This window comes from Desmodus rotundus, chromosome 1 (genome assembly GCF_022682495.2).
Source record: "Desmodus rotundus isolate HL8 chromosome 1, HLdesRot8A.1, whole genome shotgun sequence".
Classification (NCBI taxonomy): Eukaryota; Metazoa; Chordata; class Mammalia; order Chiroptera; family Phyllostomidae; genus Desmodus; species Desmodus rotundus.
The window spans coordinates 165718813-165737108 of NC_071387.1; the positions used below are offsets into that span (position 1 = coordinate 165718813).

The 18296-nt window shown below is 36.8% G+C and overlaps 1 protein-coding gene across 3 annotated transcripts in view; it reads left to right on the forward strand.

The window, feature by feature from the left end:
- CERT1 (ceramide transporter 1) overlaps positions 1 to 18296 on the forward strand; it is a 97668-nt gene that overhangs the window by 3600 nt on the left and 75772 nt on the right. For all 3 annotated transcript variants that reach the window (XM_024563583.4, XM_045197918.2, XM_024563581.4), the window contains one exon: positions 3200 to 3334. In XM_024563583.4, the coding sequence (XP_024419351.1) occupies positions 3200 to 3334 (135 nt within the window). The remainder of the gene's footprint in view (positions 1 to 3199; positions 3335 to 18296) is intronic.

Sequence of the window (18296 nt, forward strand, 5' to 3'; positions counted from 1 at the left end):
ATAAGTAACCTAACCACAGTCACACAGTTACTGGCCTCAGGAGGGCAATGATTAGAAGTGAGGTGAATGAAGATATGCCAATAAACAATTTGTATTACAGGCAGTAGGGAGTTGTTCATGTAAGTTGTGGAACTGAAGGTTCAATGAGATGAATGTAAGATAGGTAGGCAAGTATGTTTCATAAGTAAATAAGATAATGTAAATTGTGAGGTAAGTAGCAGAAGATACTAGACATAAGATTATTTAGCCATCTCAAGAAACCAGGAACCTGATAACTTAATTGGATTAATTGAAAATAGAAAAGAGGAGCCAAATTTAAGAGTTTGGTATGAAGGAAAGATGCATAGGAGTTGATAATGGGCTGCAAAGATTGAGAAGGAACCTTCAGGTATTGAGTATCTCCTATAATATAGTAAGCATCTTCACAATTTTATTCAGCCATTAACATCAAATAACAGGCAAAGAAACTGAAATTCAGAAAAATTAAATAATTTCAAAACTCCTCACATAACTAATAAAGTAATTGAGTCTGATTTTTTTAACCACTACTCTGTCAATGCAATATATAAAACCCCTCAGGCAGGTTTGAGTCTGAGTGACTGCCAAAGTCAAGGAAATAGTCTTGACTGATTCTCCAGAAGTCAAGGAAATGGGAACATAAGGAGGTCCTTAAGAGAAGAGGTGCATTCAATTTTGTATTTAAGAATTCTTTCCCTTTTTTTATACTGTTTTTTAGGAAGAGACAGACAGATACATCAGTTTGTTTTTCCACTTACTGATGCATTCATTGGTTGCTTCGTGTATGTATGTGCCCTGACCAGGGCTTGAACATGCAACCCTGGTATATCAGGATGCTCTAACCCAGGGGTCCCCAACCTTTTTGGCATCAAGGACCGGTTTTTCCCTTGGGGGAGGAGTGGGAGTGTCAGGAGGCGGAGCTCAGGTGAGCTTGTTTTGTTGACTTGGTGGCTGCCCCTCACCTCCTGCTGTTGTAGGGGCTTGGGCAGAAACATGAGGTGGAGCTCAGGCAAGCTCCCAGCCAGGGCCAGAATCTTCATTACAATGCAGTTCAAGTCACAGGGATTTGAAAATAAAGAAATGGCTATTAGGGGGCCCTTAAGGAAAGAATGAGTTTTGAGTTTAATTGCCAGCAAGGATGGGGTCTAAGAGAGAGGTTGTAATGACTGGGTTTAGAAGAAAGACCAGAACCATCTCAAACATGCTGAATTAGGGAATAGGAAAGTAAAGATTTCTCAGTGGGTAAAGAGCCTGAGCCATTGCAATATGTATATGTTTAACAATCCATTTGAATTAGTTTTTGGCAGACAGTTTTGGAATTGTCTGTATTTAAACCCCCAGAACATGAAAATATGCAAAATCAACAATTTCCATAGAGGTTACATTTCTGCTATTGCAAGTTTTTATTGTGATCTTCAGTGTGCAACAAAAGTTTAGCAAAACAGAAACCATTTATAGGTACTGGGAACAGATAATCCAAGTATGTTTTTGAAAAACCAGTTTTATATTTGTATTATTAGTTTGGGGTTTGAAAAATAGATCTTCAGAGAACTTTGGAAAATGAATTAACTTTTAAATATTAAATGTTGAGTTCTATGGAGGAAAAATGGAGTTGATATAGACTAAAGATTAATGATCTAGTATTTTTACTTTAATGTAATTATGAACATCATAAATTTTCATATGGGAATGACTTATAACAAAAGTACAGTTTTGGCCATGGTTAGCTTTATACTTCTGTTGATGTAGCAGGTGTCATGCAGTACTTGTAGTAGGAGAATAACAGACTATATAACCACACTTACTTTTCTGTTGAACGTGTTCATTGTAGCAGGGACCAAATCAATTTAAGTGTCATGGTGGTGGTGAGGACGGAAAGATGAGAGCACGCAAAGAAAAACATAGTTTTTTAAATTAATTTTTTAATTGAGGTCACATTGGTTAATAACGTTGTATAAATTTCAGGTTTACAATGTTGTACTTCAATATCTGTATACTCTCTCATGCTCAACACCAAAAGAAAGTCTTAATTTCCATTTGTTACCATGTATTTAACCCCCTTTATCCATTTCACCCTCCTACCACCTCCCTTCCTTTTTGGTAACCATCATTCTGTATCTATGAGTTTTGTTTTGTTTGTTTATTTGCTACTTTTTTTGTTTTATATTCTACATATGAGTGAAATCACAGAGTTTTTTTGTCCTTTTCTCTTCCATCTGACTTACTTCACTTAGCATAATAACCTCAAGGGCTAAGTGAAATATTGTCGATATGGCAATATTTCATTTTTTATGGCTGAGTAGTATTACACACATACATACTACATCTTTTTCCATTTTTTCCGTAGACACATAGGTTGTTTCAGTATCTTGGCTGTTGTAAATAATACTGCAGTGAACATAGGGGTACATAGATATTTTTGAATTAGTGTTTTCATATTTGGACAAATACCCAGAAGAGGAATTGCTGGATCATATGGTAGCTCTATTCTTAATTTTTTTGAGGAACCTCCATACTGTTTCCCACAGTGGCTACACCAATTTACAATATTACCAACAGTGCACGAGGGTTCCCTTTCCTCCATATCCTCAACAACTTACTTGTTGTCTTTTTGATAAAAGTCATTCTGACAGGTAAGAGGTAATATCTCATTTGGTTTCAATTTGCATTGCCCTGTTAGTGATGTTGAATATGTTTTTATATGCCTGTTGGTCATCTCTATGTCTTCTTGGGAAAATGTCTGTATATTCAGATTCTCTCTCCATTTTTTAATCTGATTTTTTGTTCTTGTTGAGTTCTATGTATATTTTGGACATTAACCCTTTATCGGAAGTATCATTTGCAAATATCTTTACCATTTGCATGGTTGCCTTTTTTTATTGGATTCCTTTGCTGTGTGGAGCAAAGCAAAATTTTAAACTGAAATCTACTTCTGTTTTATTTCTCAAATGTTAGAAGAAAATATTTTATTTATAATTTTGTGAAAATTACTGAAAATTATTAAAAATTTAGAAAATATCAACTTTCCACTTTTTATAATAATTTTTACTGTTTATAATTATGTTAGAACTCACATTTTGGTCTTAAAATTATAGTGATTGCTGTTTCAGAAAGTTTGGATTTCTAAAATACTAAGTTGTTATTTTTTGCTTTTCTTCCCCTGCTTCTCCCCTGCTCCCAGTGGACAAACTACATTCATGGGTGGCAGGATCGTTGGGTAGTTTTGAAAAATAACACCTTGAGTTACTACAAATCTGAAGATGAGACAGAGTATGGCTGCAGAGGATCCATCTGTCTTAGCAAGGCTGTCATCACGGTAAGTTTCTGTTCTCTTTCATTTAACAAATATTTATGGAGCATCCACTATACACTTGGAACTATTCTAGGTGCTTGGTGTACATCTGTGAACAAAATAGGTAAAGATTCCTGCCTTTGTGAAGTATACAGTCTAATACTTTTTTCCATAAAGTTATTTTAGAGGGTTTATTACTACATACTATTATTTTATATAGACATGCAATATTTATCTAGTTGATAAAGCAGGGCCTTCAAGAAAAAAGTTGTTAGAAAGTCTTATGTCTGTTTAGATTTGTAGGTTATTGAAAACATTAAAGCAGTAAAATAAAAAAATACATACCTTAACATTTTATAATTTTAACTTAAAATATATAAATCTATATTTCTATGCCAACTTTTTGATACAGAGCTAATGCCATCTCTTTGAATATGGAGTTGAGTGAAGTCGATCTTCTATAAACTGTATCTGTAGTGTACGATTTGCAATTTCCAGTTTTCATTTCTCTAAAGTAGAATAAAAGCTTAAAGATGCTTTTGGAAAAACCTAGATATACATTCTTTCTGGGTTTTTATGAATTTTTTCCTAATATTTTACAGATGTCTCACCTTTATCTAATTCAATACCTTTTAAAAGAATGGCTCACTTTTATTGAATAATCTACTTAGCTTACATTCAACTTAGTTTACATAGAAACAAATCTCTTATTTGTACTTGTACTCCATACACTTATATAATGTTTAAGTTGTGTACGGATTACAAGTAAACTGGCATAAACAGGCTTAGGAACAACCAACTGACCTATTAAATACATAGTGGGGTCAGAAGTGCCTGGTATACTAAAAATAGCATACATGCCGTGGCATACTTAATAAAGGGCAAAAAAAAAAGTGTTGGTTGAGGTAGGTCAGTTAAATGGAGGTGAGTTCAGGTATCAATTGTTAAAATCTGAAAAATGGGTATGTTAAAACTTAATCACAGATTTTACTGATACATTCTAAGAGAATTCACATTACGATAGACATTAATGCTTGTAAAAGTAAAAAGCACTTTGGATTGGTATTATATAAGTCTGACTTATGTATATTTGTGTCACACATTTAAGAAAAATCTTACAGTATTTTTCCATCATTTTTCATACATTCTGCTTCTTTTGGATATTCCAAGTTTGAAAACAAAAGCTTAGTTGACTGTTGAGATGTAAAAACTTAGAGAGGAATTATTTGGAAGTGTTGAGAATGAGACTACTAATCTCCATTCTTAGGGACAATTTTAAAGAAATAATTTGAACATTCATTGTTTATTTTAACTGCTAGGTGGTACATTATAGTATATTTTGAAATCGTATCTAGTGTAGTGTTTGGTGGTTTTATTTCTCTTTAAGGTAGAACATTATTTATGCTAGAAGACAGAATAGTTAATAGAAATGTACTTCCTTGAAATGGCTTTCCTAGTTTCCTCTCCTCCCTCTTTTTGCATATTGTCACATGTTTGTTAGTTACAGTGCTTTATACTTTGAAAATTCAGTATGAACTTTGTATTTTCAAAGTATAAAGCATTGTTCTGGACCTCGTGATGAGTGCCGAAACCCATGAGTACCCAATGATGAAGCATTTGCTCTTGGGGGGGGCAGTGTCATGACTCACACAAGTTCTAGCGAGTGTGAACAGTCCCTCGCTAGAGCAAGCACCGAGTGCTCAAACTTTTTTTTCTTATCAAAATGCAACGAATGCGGGTTTGACAAGTTCCGAAGTCGACTAGTACTGATATTAATGGTTGATGTGAAAATAGGAAGGAATGAAATTTTATCTTTATTGTTTACTAAGTAGTAGTATTCCTAGAGTACCATGATAGTTTATGTAGAGTTAAATATAGTTTTCCTATCTTGAATTATGGACAGTGTTAATAGTGTATAGCTTATTTAGGGAAAAAGGAAAATATTTTTTTTGGAAAATTTTTTAATAAATATTTGCATTGAGTTTCCTCAGGAAAAAAAACAGTGTGTTAGTTCTTTGTAGATTTGTTTGTTCTTATATTTGTATGCAGAACTTTTTTTAAAAAAATTTATAAAAATTTATTTGAGCCAAACTGGTACTTGCCAAGGAGTAAGATCTCAAGGATAGTTAACAAGATTATGTGCCGTCTTGAGGGTGGTTATTTCAAAGATGTGTTAACCTAGATGCACAGAAACAAGGGACAGGGCTGACTTAAGGCAAAGATAAATATTTTACTAAAGAGGTTTTATGTCTGGGGCATGCCTACCTACCATGACCTACCTAGTTAGGAATTTATTATCACAACACCCTGTGAGGTTACTTTCCGTAGAACTCCTTTTTCATCCAGTTTTTCCTCTTAGTCATAAATAATATGAAGGATGCATTGATGACGAACCTTTTGGTTGGATAGTGTGGTGTCACAGTGCTAGGAAGGCTCATTCCTAGTAAGTCTCAGTATCAAGGTCATCTTGCTTACCATTGGGGATGGGACAGTCCTGTAACCATGGGATCTGAGTTGAGGCCAAAGTTTTCCCAAAAAGGAAGGGCAGGTAAGTGGAAAGCATCAGGTTCATTACTGGCATTAGGGTTCTTGGGTTACCCAAGATAGAAATCAAGAGGAAACCTTAGAGAAATTTCCAGACAGATTTTTATTAAGCTTATGCTCAGGCACAAGGGAGGCAGCACAGGGGAAAAGAAGGTTCTCTGAACTGGCTCAAAGGTCTGGCTCGGTTTTCTGCTTTTATAAGTTGGGGATGAAGCAGGCTTGTGTAAAAAGGTGGGCTTGTGTAATTTTCCACATGCGATTGGAGAGGCAAGAAGGGAGTGGAGGGGTGGTGACATTCTTATGGCTGGCTTATCAGTGTTTCTTCTGGCTACCTGGGGTCCTTGGTATCAGGCAAGGAGCAGCAGAGTGATGTCACTTCTGCAGTTTTTCTTTTCCATTGTCTTTGGGATCCTGGGCCCAGGTTCTTGTGCTGTCTCAAGATCTTAATGGCCTTCATTGAGAAAAATAGACTCTGGATCATTTTTGTCCTGTGGACTCTCATGATTTAAGTTTCTGTCACATTTTTCTATATATGGCATCTAGTATAACATTTACATAAGTCCTGAAGAGTATTAACAGTTATTCATGTTTAGTAATCATAAACAGTTGGACTATATAGAGAAACCCAAAGAATAAATACAACTGTTATCATGTCTAATATCATTAGTAGTCAGGTAAAGGTAAATGGAATGGTTGCTGAGTTCAGTATCATCAATCTATAGATGTACAAGTTTTGGTGATGTCTTAGGATAATCGTCTGCCTCTGGTGTTGGCTGCTTTTTGTCCTCAAGGTGTGTCTTTGATGCCTGTAGACAGGAGTAAGATGTCTGTTCACAGGTGCCCGGCAAGGTCCCTTTCAATGAGGTTGGAGAGTGTCTTTTGTTTGATGCCCTCTTCACTAAACAAAATCTCCAGGTGGCAGTCAAATGATTTTTAACGTTTCTGTCTCCTGGGAGCTCTCTATGAAAGGAAGGGGTTACCAACTTTGGCATTTTCTTGAAATGACTCTATCAGACCTTGGCAGTAGTATAAGATGTCTCTTTTCAATAATGTCAGCTCTTAAGTTCCTTTATCTAAGGTCTGTTTCAAGGTACTGTGATGCATGGAGAAACGCAAAAACCAAAAAATGGGGAACCAGAGAGCAGGAAAGAAGCCAGTGGCCGTCTTGGGCTTTTTATAGACCTATTTAAACGTTTAATTTACAACCATTGTTTGCCCAGCACTATACCATAGAAGTTTTCCTACATATATTGAGATTTTAACTCTTAAAACTTGAGTTTCTTTTTTCCCATTTTTTAAAATTTTATTGTTGTTCAAGTAGTTGTCTGCCTTTTTCCCGCCATCTCCCCCCCCCACCCCAGCCATCCCCACCTCCCTTCCCTGATTCCACCCCACCCCCTTGGTTTTGCCCATGTGTCCTTTATAGTTGTTCCTGAAAACCCCTTTCCCCTTTTCCCCGTTATCCCCTCCCATCTCCCCTCTATTAACCCTTAAAACTTTAGTTCCTAGTGAAAATTAGTAATTAAGCAATTACCATTCTTTAGCTTGGCAGATTTATGAAGAAATTTTATAACCTCTAGAAATAGACTTTTACTGGCAAATATAAGACATTTTACAAACTCTAGGAACATATTTCTTAGACATAAAGTCAGTTATTAACACGGACTTAAATAAAGGCAGTGTCTGTTTTACCTAAACCAACAAACTTAAGCTATCTTTTATTTACTAAGGATTAATCTTAGATCACATAAATTGAAAAATATTTGTGTTAGCTTCCATATTTCTGACAATTTTAGACTACCCATTTCTTACAAGTGCTTGCCTTTAAATTGATTTTAACAATGCCGTTTGGGGGCAGAAAATTATCTCACATATACATCACATATAGAGAGACACATACAGACACAGAGACCTTTTAGCCATGGGGGAGAAAAATTCGCTAGTTTATTTTTAAAAAGAGTTGAATCCTAGTGCCCTGGAGGCATTTACAGTTTATCTTTCCTTAACAAATCAAGTTCCAAATGACCTTCCCCCTTTTAAAATAAGTGCGGCCATTTTTAATACCTCAAAGAATTTAGTTGACTTCTAAACAACATCACAGGTTGACCTATTGATCTAAATCCTCTGTGAAGCTTTGAAAGACCAACTAAATAGGTTTTTCATATAGTCTGCCTAATTTTATAGCTACCTTTCCAACTGTGCACAAAATTAATTTAGAAGTATCAAAGGATCTTCATTTTGGCCATCTCAGTATGAGTGAGAGGCTGACAATCCTGGGGTCCATCGCCACAAGGCCACGATTTCCCATGTGAATTTTGAGGTCTGTAGAGTCCAAACAAACTTGGAGGGAAAATCAGCCCTTATGCCTTCGTACTAGGCAAATACGGTGGATATCTTTTCCTATATCTTTTCCTTTCTGCCCTAGAGGAAAATTTTCCTTAGGCAACCCCAGAAAGATTCTTAGTCACCTAAGGCATACCTAAGCAAGGGCTAGCTGGAACTTACAAGATGCCACCAGAACTACAGTGCTTAGCAAGGCATGAGTTCCTCTCTCAGGCCCCCCTCTTGGTGTGAACCCATTCCAGGGAGCCCTGCCATTCTCCCTGAGGTCCCCCCCCACCCCACGCTTCTCTGGAATCAGCTGTGCCACCACAGTAGACAACTCCCAAAGCCCATCTCCTCCACTCCAGATTCAGGGGTCTGAAACAACTGTCATCACCCCATTGGCTATTTGGGATGGGGAAGCAAGTTTCCTTTCTCTTTTGAAGCTAAGAGAGTTGAGTCTCTCATTTAGCTACCAAAGAGTTTGTTCAGACTCACCAAGCAATCTAATAAGCCAAATTAAAAGCAGCAACCCCTGTTTATTTATTTGTTTGTTTGTTTATTTAACTGTCCTTAAGTTATCCCAACCCTTGTCCACCTTGAAGATTTTCTAAGAACAGCTTAAATAAAGTCCTACTTAAAGCAAGGAGAACCACAATTCTGAGAGAAACTCACCCAAGTTCACCCGATGTAAAGTGAAGAGCTGGTGGGGCACAAAGGGCCCTTGCTTGTACCTAGCGCTGGCTCCCGATTTCCAGGGTGCTATAGTCCTGGATGGGCTTCTTTGGAATCCTGCTGACTATGCTTAGTAAATGTCAATGTAAGAAATATCCAAACCTGTAGAGAATTTTTGAGTTTATTTGAGCCAAACTGAGGATGTGTGTCAGGGAGCAAGATTTCAAATGCTTCTCCAGCTCTTTCACTGTAGTATATAGTCAAAGAAATGGCTAGGAAAGTAAAACAATTTGAACACTTTGAAAGGAGAGATTAGGAAGAGACCTGGTGAAAATACTCTCTGGACTGAGTAGTAGTAGAGAAGGTAAAAAGGGCCGTGAGGCAGCAGGATCTGAGTGGTAGTCTTAGATACAGTGATACAGGTGGTAGGGGGAAACGCAAGCATTTACGTTTCTGAATTCCTTCAGCTTTGAGTCTGCCCCCTTGCCCGTGGGCCTCCAGGTTCATTGTTACATATTTCAAGGAAACTAGAAAATATGACTGAATTTAGTAAACTTCTCAGAATGAAGTTTACAAATAGAATATGTATTTGAGTTCATTTAAAAATGTATTGCTAATATCTATTAAATAGGAATTTTTTTCTTTGTTTTGCTTTTCTTAAATATGGCTTGTTACATATATATCACCTCATCTCTGAAGACAAAAAATAAATATCAATGATGAATTTGCACACGTGACACCCTTATGAAATTGATTTATATAAAAATCTGGACTTGAAGAGTTGTGACTTTACTGTAACCACTCATTAATGTGTATTATTAGTTGGGGAACCTAGTGTCCGAATTCACCTTTTCTGATAGAACCTAATTCATTGTTAACCTCACTCTTATTTAGTTTAACAATTGAGTCATTCTTAATATATTCCAATCATGTTCTTTGGCTATGTGGTATTAAAGTGGGTGAAATACTTTCAAGGGACAGGGTATTTCTTGAGAGAATTTGTTACCTAGAAATAATCTTTAATGTGAAAGAATTGGGAGTGAGAAAAGCAGTACGTTTTCACTTTGTGAAAAATGAATTACTTGCGCCCTGACTGGGGATTGAACCTACAACCTTTTGGTGTATGAGACGATGTTCCAACCAACTGTGCCCACCCAGCCAGGGTAGATCTGAAAAGTTTTTGAATGCGGAATTGTAAAGCAATAAGTTATGCTATAGAATGATGTTCAGCAAATTGAATATCATCAAAGATGAGCAGTGCCATAAATAGTTATTATAAAAGAACTCCAGGTCAGTGAGAAATCCCAGCAATTGGCCTTTTATCAAGTGTGCAATGTTGCTATACTGAACTCTACTACTAAGAACTGAAGGAAAGAGGAAGGCATATGGAACAAGTAAAAGCACTAGATAAGATACTAGATGAATATTTCTTATTTGAGGAGCATTTGCCAGTGAATTTCTAAATAAATTAGAATCTTATACTAGTAACATTTATGCCTTGAGAAACTAATGATACCTGCTTCGTAGTTCATTTGGGAATATTATCTTCCATCTTTAGATAAATTGAGTATAACTCTAATAACGTAACTTGAATAATTTGAACATAGTGGGAAATATTTCAAATATTTGGTAAATTTTGGGAGAGGGAAAATACAAAAAGGGATATCTATTGAAATGTGGAACCCAGAGTGTTAAAATAATTTACCCAAAATTATATAGTTTCAAAATATTCATTTGCTAGGGTTGCCATAACAAAGTACCAGAAATGGGGTGGTTTAAAGAACATAAATTTATTGTCTCATGATTCTGGAGGATAGCAGTCTGGATCAAGGTGTTGTCAGGTTTGGTTTCTTCTGTTGCTTGTGGTGTTGCTTGGTTTTTAGATGTAAAAGCCAAGTCACTCCATTCATGTTCACACAGTACTCTCCCTGTCTGTGTATATGTGTCCGATTTTCTCCATTTTATTAGAACACCAGTCACACTGGATTAAGGGCCTGTTCTACTCCAATGTGACCTTATCCTACCTAATTACATCTCCAATTACCCAATTTCCAAATAAAGTCACATGCTGAGAAAATACAGGGTTAGAGCTTTAACATACTGTATAAATTTGTGAGCACAGAAACTGTTACACACACAAAGCATCAGAGTTAAGACTAGAACCCAAGCCCCCTGGTTACCATCTGGTGTGGCTTTTTTTTTTTTAATCACATACCACTGAGCATAGGAAAAATACATATTGATGCATTTTATTTTATGTAAGACTTGCAGGAACATGGCTGTTAAACATTTATAAAGCAACTCTTAAAAATTTGTGGTTTACTATTAATGCCTTCTGTTAAATCTAATAAATGTGGTCTGTATTTATCTTTCAGGTTTCCTTAAAGCAAGGAATACACATAATTTTCTAGAATTGCCTGCTTGAGGTAGTTAACAAGAGGATTGTTTTCATAGTTTTTTGGAAGATCTTTTAAGCTTCGATACATCAGGTTTTGTTTAGTGTTTTTTATTTAGTATTTTATCTTAATTTCCAGAGTGCTTAAGTATTATTCAGGAGTTCCGAAGTCAAACCTGGCTTTAGATCTCAGCTCTGCTTCTTATGGCTAGAGGTACCTTTGGGCAGATAACTTAATTTTTCTGAGTTTCACCTTCCTTAACTGGTTAAAATGAGGGGATAAATCTAAGAATGGGGTGATTATGTGTATTAAATGAAATAACATAAAAGCACTTGCACAGTTCTTGGCATATGGTAGGCATTCAAATTTCTTTAATTTTATTCTGTGAAATATTTGTATTGGAAATAAACCCTGTTTTAAGAAAAGAAAGTATAGGGGAAGCCAGCAAAACCTTTTATAAAAGGGGATAAAATGCGGGTCATTGTTAGAGCCAGGTGTATGTCATGTCATATTTGAACACATGCTCATGCATCTCTGTGAGCACGTTCCTTCCATCAAGTGGTTCTCTTTCACTGTATACACACACACATTTAACTTTTTATATGGTTTGTGAATGTTCCTGAAAGACTGTTTTTCCTTGTTTCAATTTTAAAGAGGTATGTTGTGCTTTTTTGAAACTCAGATTTATTGAGATATAATCGATATCCAGTAAATTCACCCTTTTTAAGTGTACACTTATAGTTTCCACAAATGTATACGGTCATGTAATCATTGCAATAATCAGGATGCAGACAAGTTCCATTACTCCAGAAAATTTTCTCCTACCCAGTTGTAGTTAGTTACTTCTGGCAACAACTGTTCTTGTAGTTTTGCCTTTTCCAGAATGTTATATAATGAAATCATACAGTATGCAACTCTTGGTGTCTTGGTGTCTTTTCACCTAGTGTAATGTTTCTGAGAATCATCCCTGTTGCTGTATCCCCAACTTGTTCCTTTTTCTTTCTGGGTACTATTCCACGGAATGTAAGTACCACAGTTTGTTTATCTGTTCACTACTTAATGCATATATATTTCTATCCTGTTTTGGACTTCCGTAAGTAAGACTGCTGTATACATTCATATGTAGGTCTTTGTGTAAAGATACGTTTTTATTTTTCTTGGGTAGATACTTAGAATGGGATTCCTGGGTTATACAGTAAATGTATGTTTAACTTTATAAAAAACTGCCAAAACTGTTTTCCAAAATGGCAGTGCCATTTTATATTCCTATCAACAATGAGAATTCTAGTTGCTCAACATTTTTGTCAGCTCTTGCCTTTTTTAAAAAATCTTAACCATTCTGGAGAACCAAGATGGCGGCGTAGGTAGACACACTGCGCCTCCTCGCACAACCAGAACTGACAGAGAATCGAACAGCAAGGGGGACCAACACCAAGGAAACAGAAAATAATCATTCATCCAGACCGGTAGGAGGGGCGGAGACGGCACTGGGGTGGAGAGGACTCGAGTGGCTGTGGCGGGACTGAGACTGGCGGAGTGTGGGACAAATGGCGCAGGCAGTCCGAGCACTAGCAGACCCTGCGGCCCCACATTTGCACAGATAAACCCAGAGGGCCGGACTCAGAGTGGCGGAGAGCGGGGCAGGCAGAGTGGCGGGTAGCACCTTGCGGCACCACATTCGCGCACAGATAAACCAGATGAACGGCGGACAGAGAAGCAGACTGCTGCGCAACCCAGGGCTCCAGCTCGGGGAAATAAAGCCTCAAACCTCTGATTGAAAGCGCCCCTGGGGGTTGGGGCGGCAGGAGAGACTCCCAGCCTCACAGGAGAGGTTGTTGGAGAGACCCACAGGGGCCTAGAGTGTGCACAGGCCCACTTACTCGGGAACCAGCACCAGAGTGGCCCAGTTTGATTGTGGATATCGGAGTGGAAGATTGAAATCCGGAGGAGAGTGAGGCGGGTGCCATTGCTCCCACTCGGCCCCTCCCCCACGTACAGCGTCACAGCGCCGCGACAAGCATTACCCCGCCCCGGTGAACACCTAAGGCTCCGCCCCTTAAAGTAACAGACGCGCCAAGACAAACAAAAAAAAAATGGCCCAAATGACAGAACACTTCAAAGCTCCTGAAAAAATACAACTAAGCGACGAAGAGATAGCCAACCTATCGGATGCACAGTTCAAAGCACTGGTTATCAATATGCTCACAGACTTGGTTGAATCTATTCGAAAAACAGATGAAAAAATGAAGCCTATGCTAAGAGAAACAAAGGAAAATGTACAGGGAACCAATAGTGATGAGAAGGAAACTGGGACTCAAATCAATGGTGTGGACCAGAAGGAAGAAACAAACATCCAACCAGAAAAGAATGAAGAAACAAGAACTTGGAAAAATGAGGAGAGGCTTAGGAACCTCCAGGACACCTTGAAACGTTCCAACATCCGAATTATAGGGGTGCCAGAAGGAGAAGAGGAAGAACAAAAAATGGAAAACTTATTTGAACAAATAATGAAGGAGAACTTCCCTAATCTGGCAAAGGAAATAGACTTCTGGGAAGTCCAGGAAGCTCAGAGAGTCCCAAAGAAGCTGGACCCAAGGAGGAACACACCAAGGCACATCATAATTACATTACCCAAGATTAAACTCAAGGACCTACATCCAAGATTACTGTATCCAGCAAAGCTATCATTTAGAATGGAAGGGAGGATAAAGTGCTTCTCAGATAAGGTCAAGTTGAAGAGGCTCATCATCACCAAGCCCTTATTATATGAAATGTTAAAGGGAGTTACCTAAGAAAAAGAAGATCAAAAATAGGAACAGTAAAAATGACAGCAAACTCACAGTTATTAACGACCACACATAAAACAAAAACACGAGCAAACTAGGCAAACAACTAGAACATGAGGGTTGTCAATAAGGAAGTGGGAGCGGGAGAGGGGGGTAAAGGTACAGAGAATAAGTAGCATAGATGATAGGTTGAAAATAGACAGGGGGAGGGTAAAAATAGTGTAGGAAATGTAGAAGCCAAAGAACTTATAAGTATGACCCATGGACATGAACTATGGGGGGGGGGATGTGGGAGGGAGGGGGGTGGGCAGGATGGAGTGGAGTGGGGGGGAAATGGGACAACTGTAATAGCATAATCAATAAATATATTAAAAAAAAAATCTTAACCATTCTAATAGATAATATAGTAATACTTCATTGTGTTTTCTACTTGCATTTTCCTGATGATGTTGCACATCATTCCATCTGCTTGGTCTTTGTATCTCTGGTAATATCGTCTGTTCAAATCTTTGGGTTTTTTTTTAAAATATTGAATTATTAAATTCAATAATATATATAATTCAATATATATTATATGTAATTCAATATTGAATACATATATATTCAATATATAATATATTGAATTATATATATTCTGAATACCATGATTTTTATCAGACTTGTATTTTTATAATTAAACATGTTTGAGAAGTATTTTCTGCCAACCTAACAGGCTGATTTTTGTCACAATCAGATAAACATATTTGAATGTATGTTTGTTGACGTTTTGCTCTGAATTCTTAGGAGCCCTTGAACGCTCTTTATCTTCTAGTGTAGTTTGCAAAGATACCAGTATTACTGGTTATTTGTGCAAGAGGTAACATTTCTCAGGGGTTTTTTATTTTATTTTAATTTTTTAGTTTGGGTTTACTGTTGCACACTCTTGTTTAATTAAAGCAACAAAGACTTAGGCTTTAAATTACTTCCTAACAGCTCATTGTGTAGTGAATTCAGGGAAGGTAGTATCGCTGTTGAGCTTCTTCATTGGAGTGAGTGCTATGAAGTCTCATTGAATTTTGCATTATTGAGAATAGACTATCTTTCCCTTCCTCCACTATCAGAAACCTGTCTTTCCTCTGGGCCCAACTAGGCCACAACTTTTCAATGAATCATTCCTCATCTTTTTAACTATAAGTTCTGTGGGTTTTTTTAAAATGGACTGAGTAACTATTACATGGTAAGTATTGTCTAGGTATTTTATTTGTTACTTCCTTTGTTGTCACAATAATGTCCTTATAGCCAAGCTAAATATTATCTTATACTGTGTATTTAACCTTTTCATATGTATGTTTTTGTCTTGTTTTGTCCCTTTGATTCTTATAAAAGAAATAGTAATTGCCGCCTCCTGTTTCAAGGCAGAAGGATTTCCATTAGCACAATGGTTCCCTAACTTATGGGGTGTGAAAATGAGGAGTCAGATGATTTCAAGTCTAAGCAATTAATTGGTAATTACCTTTTACAAAAATTTGGAATCCTGCGAGAGGAGAAGGTTGGGGAACAAGGCGTACCAGGTGATCAGTTTTAGATGTGTTGAGATACATCTTAGGCTTTCAAGAGAAAATAGAGGAGGCCGATTTCACTCATATATGGAATCTAATGAACAAACTGAACTAACAAGCAAAACAGAGACAGACTCAGAAGGAGAACAAATGACAGTAATGGGGACGGTAAGGGGTGGAGGGATTGAGGAAAAAGGACTATTGGACATGCACAACAGTGTGGTGATTGCTGGGGGGAAGGTGGTATAAGGGAACTAAATGCTAATGGAAAAAAATATTTTTAAAAAATTGTAATCCAAAAAAGAAAGAAAGAAAATAATAGAGGAAGCAACTGAGCAAAAGTCTGGAGGCCAGGGAAGAGAGCTTTTTGATTTTGCAACTATTTATGATGCCTGCCCCACCCAATCTTTCCTATAATGATTGTCGAAATGGTGGTTTTTCTACTCTACAAACTCCTACATTTATCAGCTTTCTACTGTAAAAAAATACAACACAAAAAAAACAGCCCCTTTTGTCCAATTTATTATCAGAATGGACTCAGTATTCTTGATTTATTCAGTGGATTATAATCCATTTCTGTACTTGTGTATTTTGATGATCAAATTGTTCTATATTTGGCTAATGGAAGTCCCTTCAAGCTCATTCCCTGTTCCTTTTGACATGCCTCTGTGGACCCCCATCCCTCCTTCCAAAGCACTTCATTACATTTAGGCTTAAGGTTTTCCAGGTTCATCATACACATTACCTGCCCCAGTTCCTGAGGAGCCTTGGTTGCTTTGGGTAGGGATATGGTATTAGAATGGGGTGGGAGTCTTAATAGTCAGTATAGACTTTGTCTTAATCTTCCTGCTTTAAATACTGTACCCTTTTCTTCAGCTTATCTTGATATCCATTAGTTTAGGAGTTCCTTAAGTTCAAAATATCTAAATAGAAAACCTCTAGTCTTCTGCTAGAGGGATAATTTGACTCTTTTTAGAGATGGTATCTAGGCAGACTAAATGTGTCTTACTTTTAATCAGTCCTTCTGTTTGTAGCTTCAGAGGAAACCTGGAACTTCAGATTACTGATTCTTATTCTTTTATTCTTTCTGTGGCTCTTTGATACAAATAAACTCGCTACTTAGCCTGTCTTCTCCCCACTGTACCCTTAGGTTTCCTTAGTAGCCTGTGACATACTAATTTGCTCATCTCCTTTCCGTCTTCTAAAATTTGATCGAAATTTTTTTTGCTGTCTTCTTCTACTTATTTCTTTGTCCTAGTCTAATGCCTTTTCTTATTATTTAAATGGGATTTGATGAATGAATAGAGGTGAATATATTTAGTCTACCGTTTTTAACTATAAGTTCTACATATTTTCAAAATAAACTTTTTGTCCTTTAACAGAAGTATTACATATGATCTATAGAAAAATATATAGGTGAGCAAATTAAGGCAGTGAGCTCTAATCATACAATTTTAGTTTCTGTTAATCTTTCATACACTGTATTAAAATTGCTGTATCCTATTCTATGGAGTAAGTATTGTCTTCAGCTTTTGTTTTTTTGTTTTAGGGTAGTTATTAGATTGTTAACTGCTATCGAAATGAACTTCTATGAATTTATGTGAGATATGTACCATTATGATCAGGACATGGGGGTAAACAATAAAGCGATCAGAAAACTCAGAAATTTTTAGAAATAACCTAAAGAATTTTAAAGACTATGTTAGGAGAGATTTTGGTAGTACCACAGTTCAGGTTGAGTGGGATGCAGTTTTATGGAATTACAACTGAGTAGAAACCTTAACTAATTGTATCATGTTTTTTCTAAAGAAGAACTACTTTGGTGTCATATATAGACTTTAAGCCTGCCCTGTTTTCAGCCCATTTGCACTTACTGTGTATTAATGAATTACTGGTGAGACATAGCATAATGGATGAACTTCAGTGTTATACTGAGTAAAAGCAGTGAAGCACAAAGGAATACATATTGATTCCATTTACATAAATTTATGAAAATTGTAAACAGTATAGTGGAAGAAGATTTTTGGGCTACCTAGAACAGTAGACTGATCAGTTAAATTATTTACTTAGTTTTGCAGGGAATGTATATGCTTCACTTTCTCCAAGAAGCTTTTCTCAATGACTAGACTCCATTCTTAAGATTTCTGAATATTTGGCACTCAGTTACATTTACAGTAGTTATTGTATTTATGAGTATTAAATGTCTTTTATTCATTTCGGTTCTCATAATTATTGAACAGGGTATACATTGTCTTGTTTTTTTCTTTTTGCTTCGTTCTAACATACTCTACCTCCTACCATAGTCCTAACTATGATGCCCAGCACATAGTGATTCAGAAAATGTTTTTGTATACTTTAGTCAGTCAGATCACGATTTGTTGTCTTAATCTTAAAGGTCTTACTTATTTATTTTTAGAGAACAGGAAGGGAGGGAGAAAGACAGGGAGAGAAAACCATCAGTCGATCAGTTGCCTCTCCTAGTTGCCCCGATCAGGGACCAGGGACCGAACCTGCAATCCAGTCATGTGCCCCAACTGAAAGTCAAACCAGCAAACCTTTTGCCTTGCTGGACGACACCCAGCCAACTGAGCCACACCCATCAGGGCTATTGCGTTAATCTTAAAAGAAATTGTTTTATAGGCTAAAGAACATTGTGGAGTTATATTATTTTTACTCAATAAACTGATAAAGAGATAAAAGATGATGCTGTTAAAGGGGGAGAGAA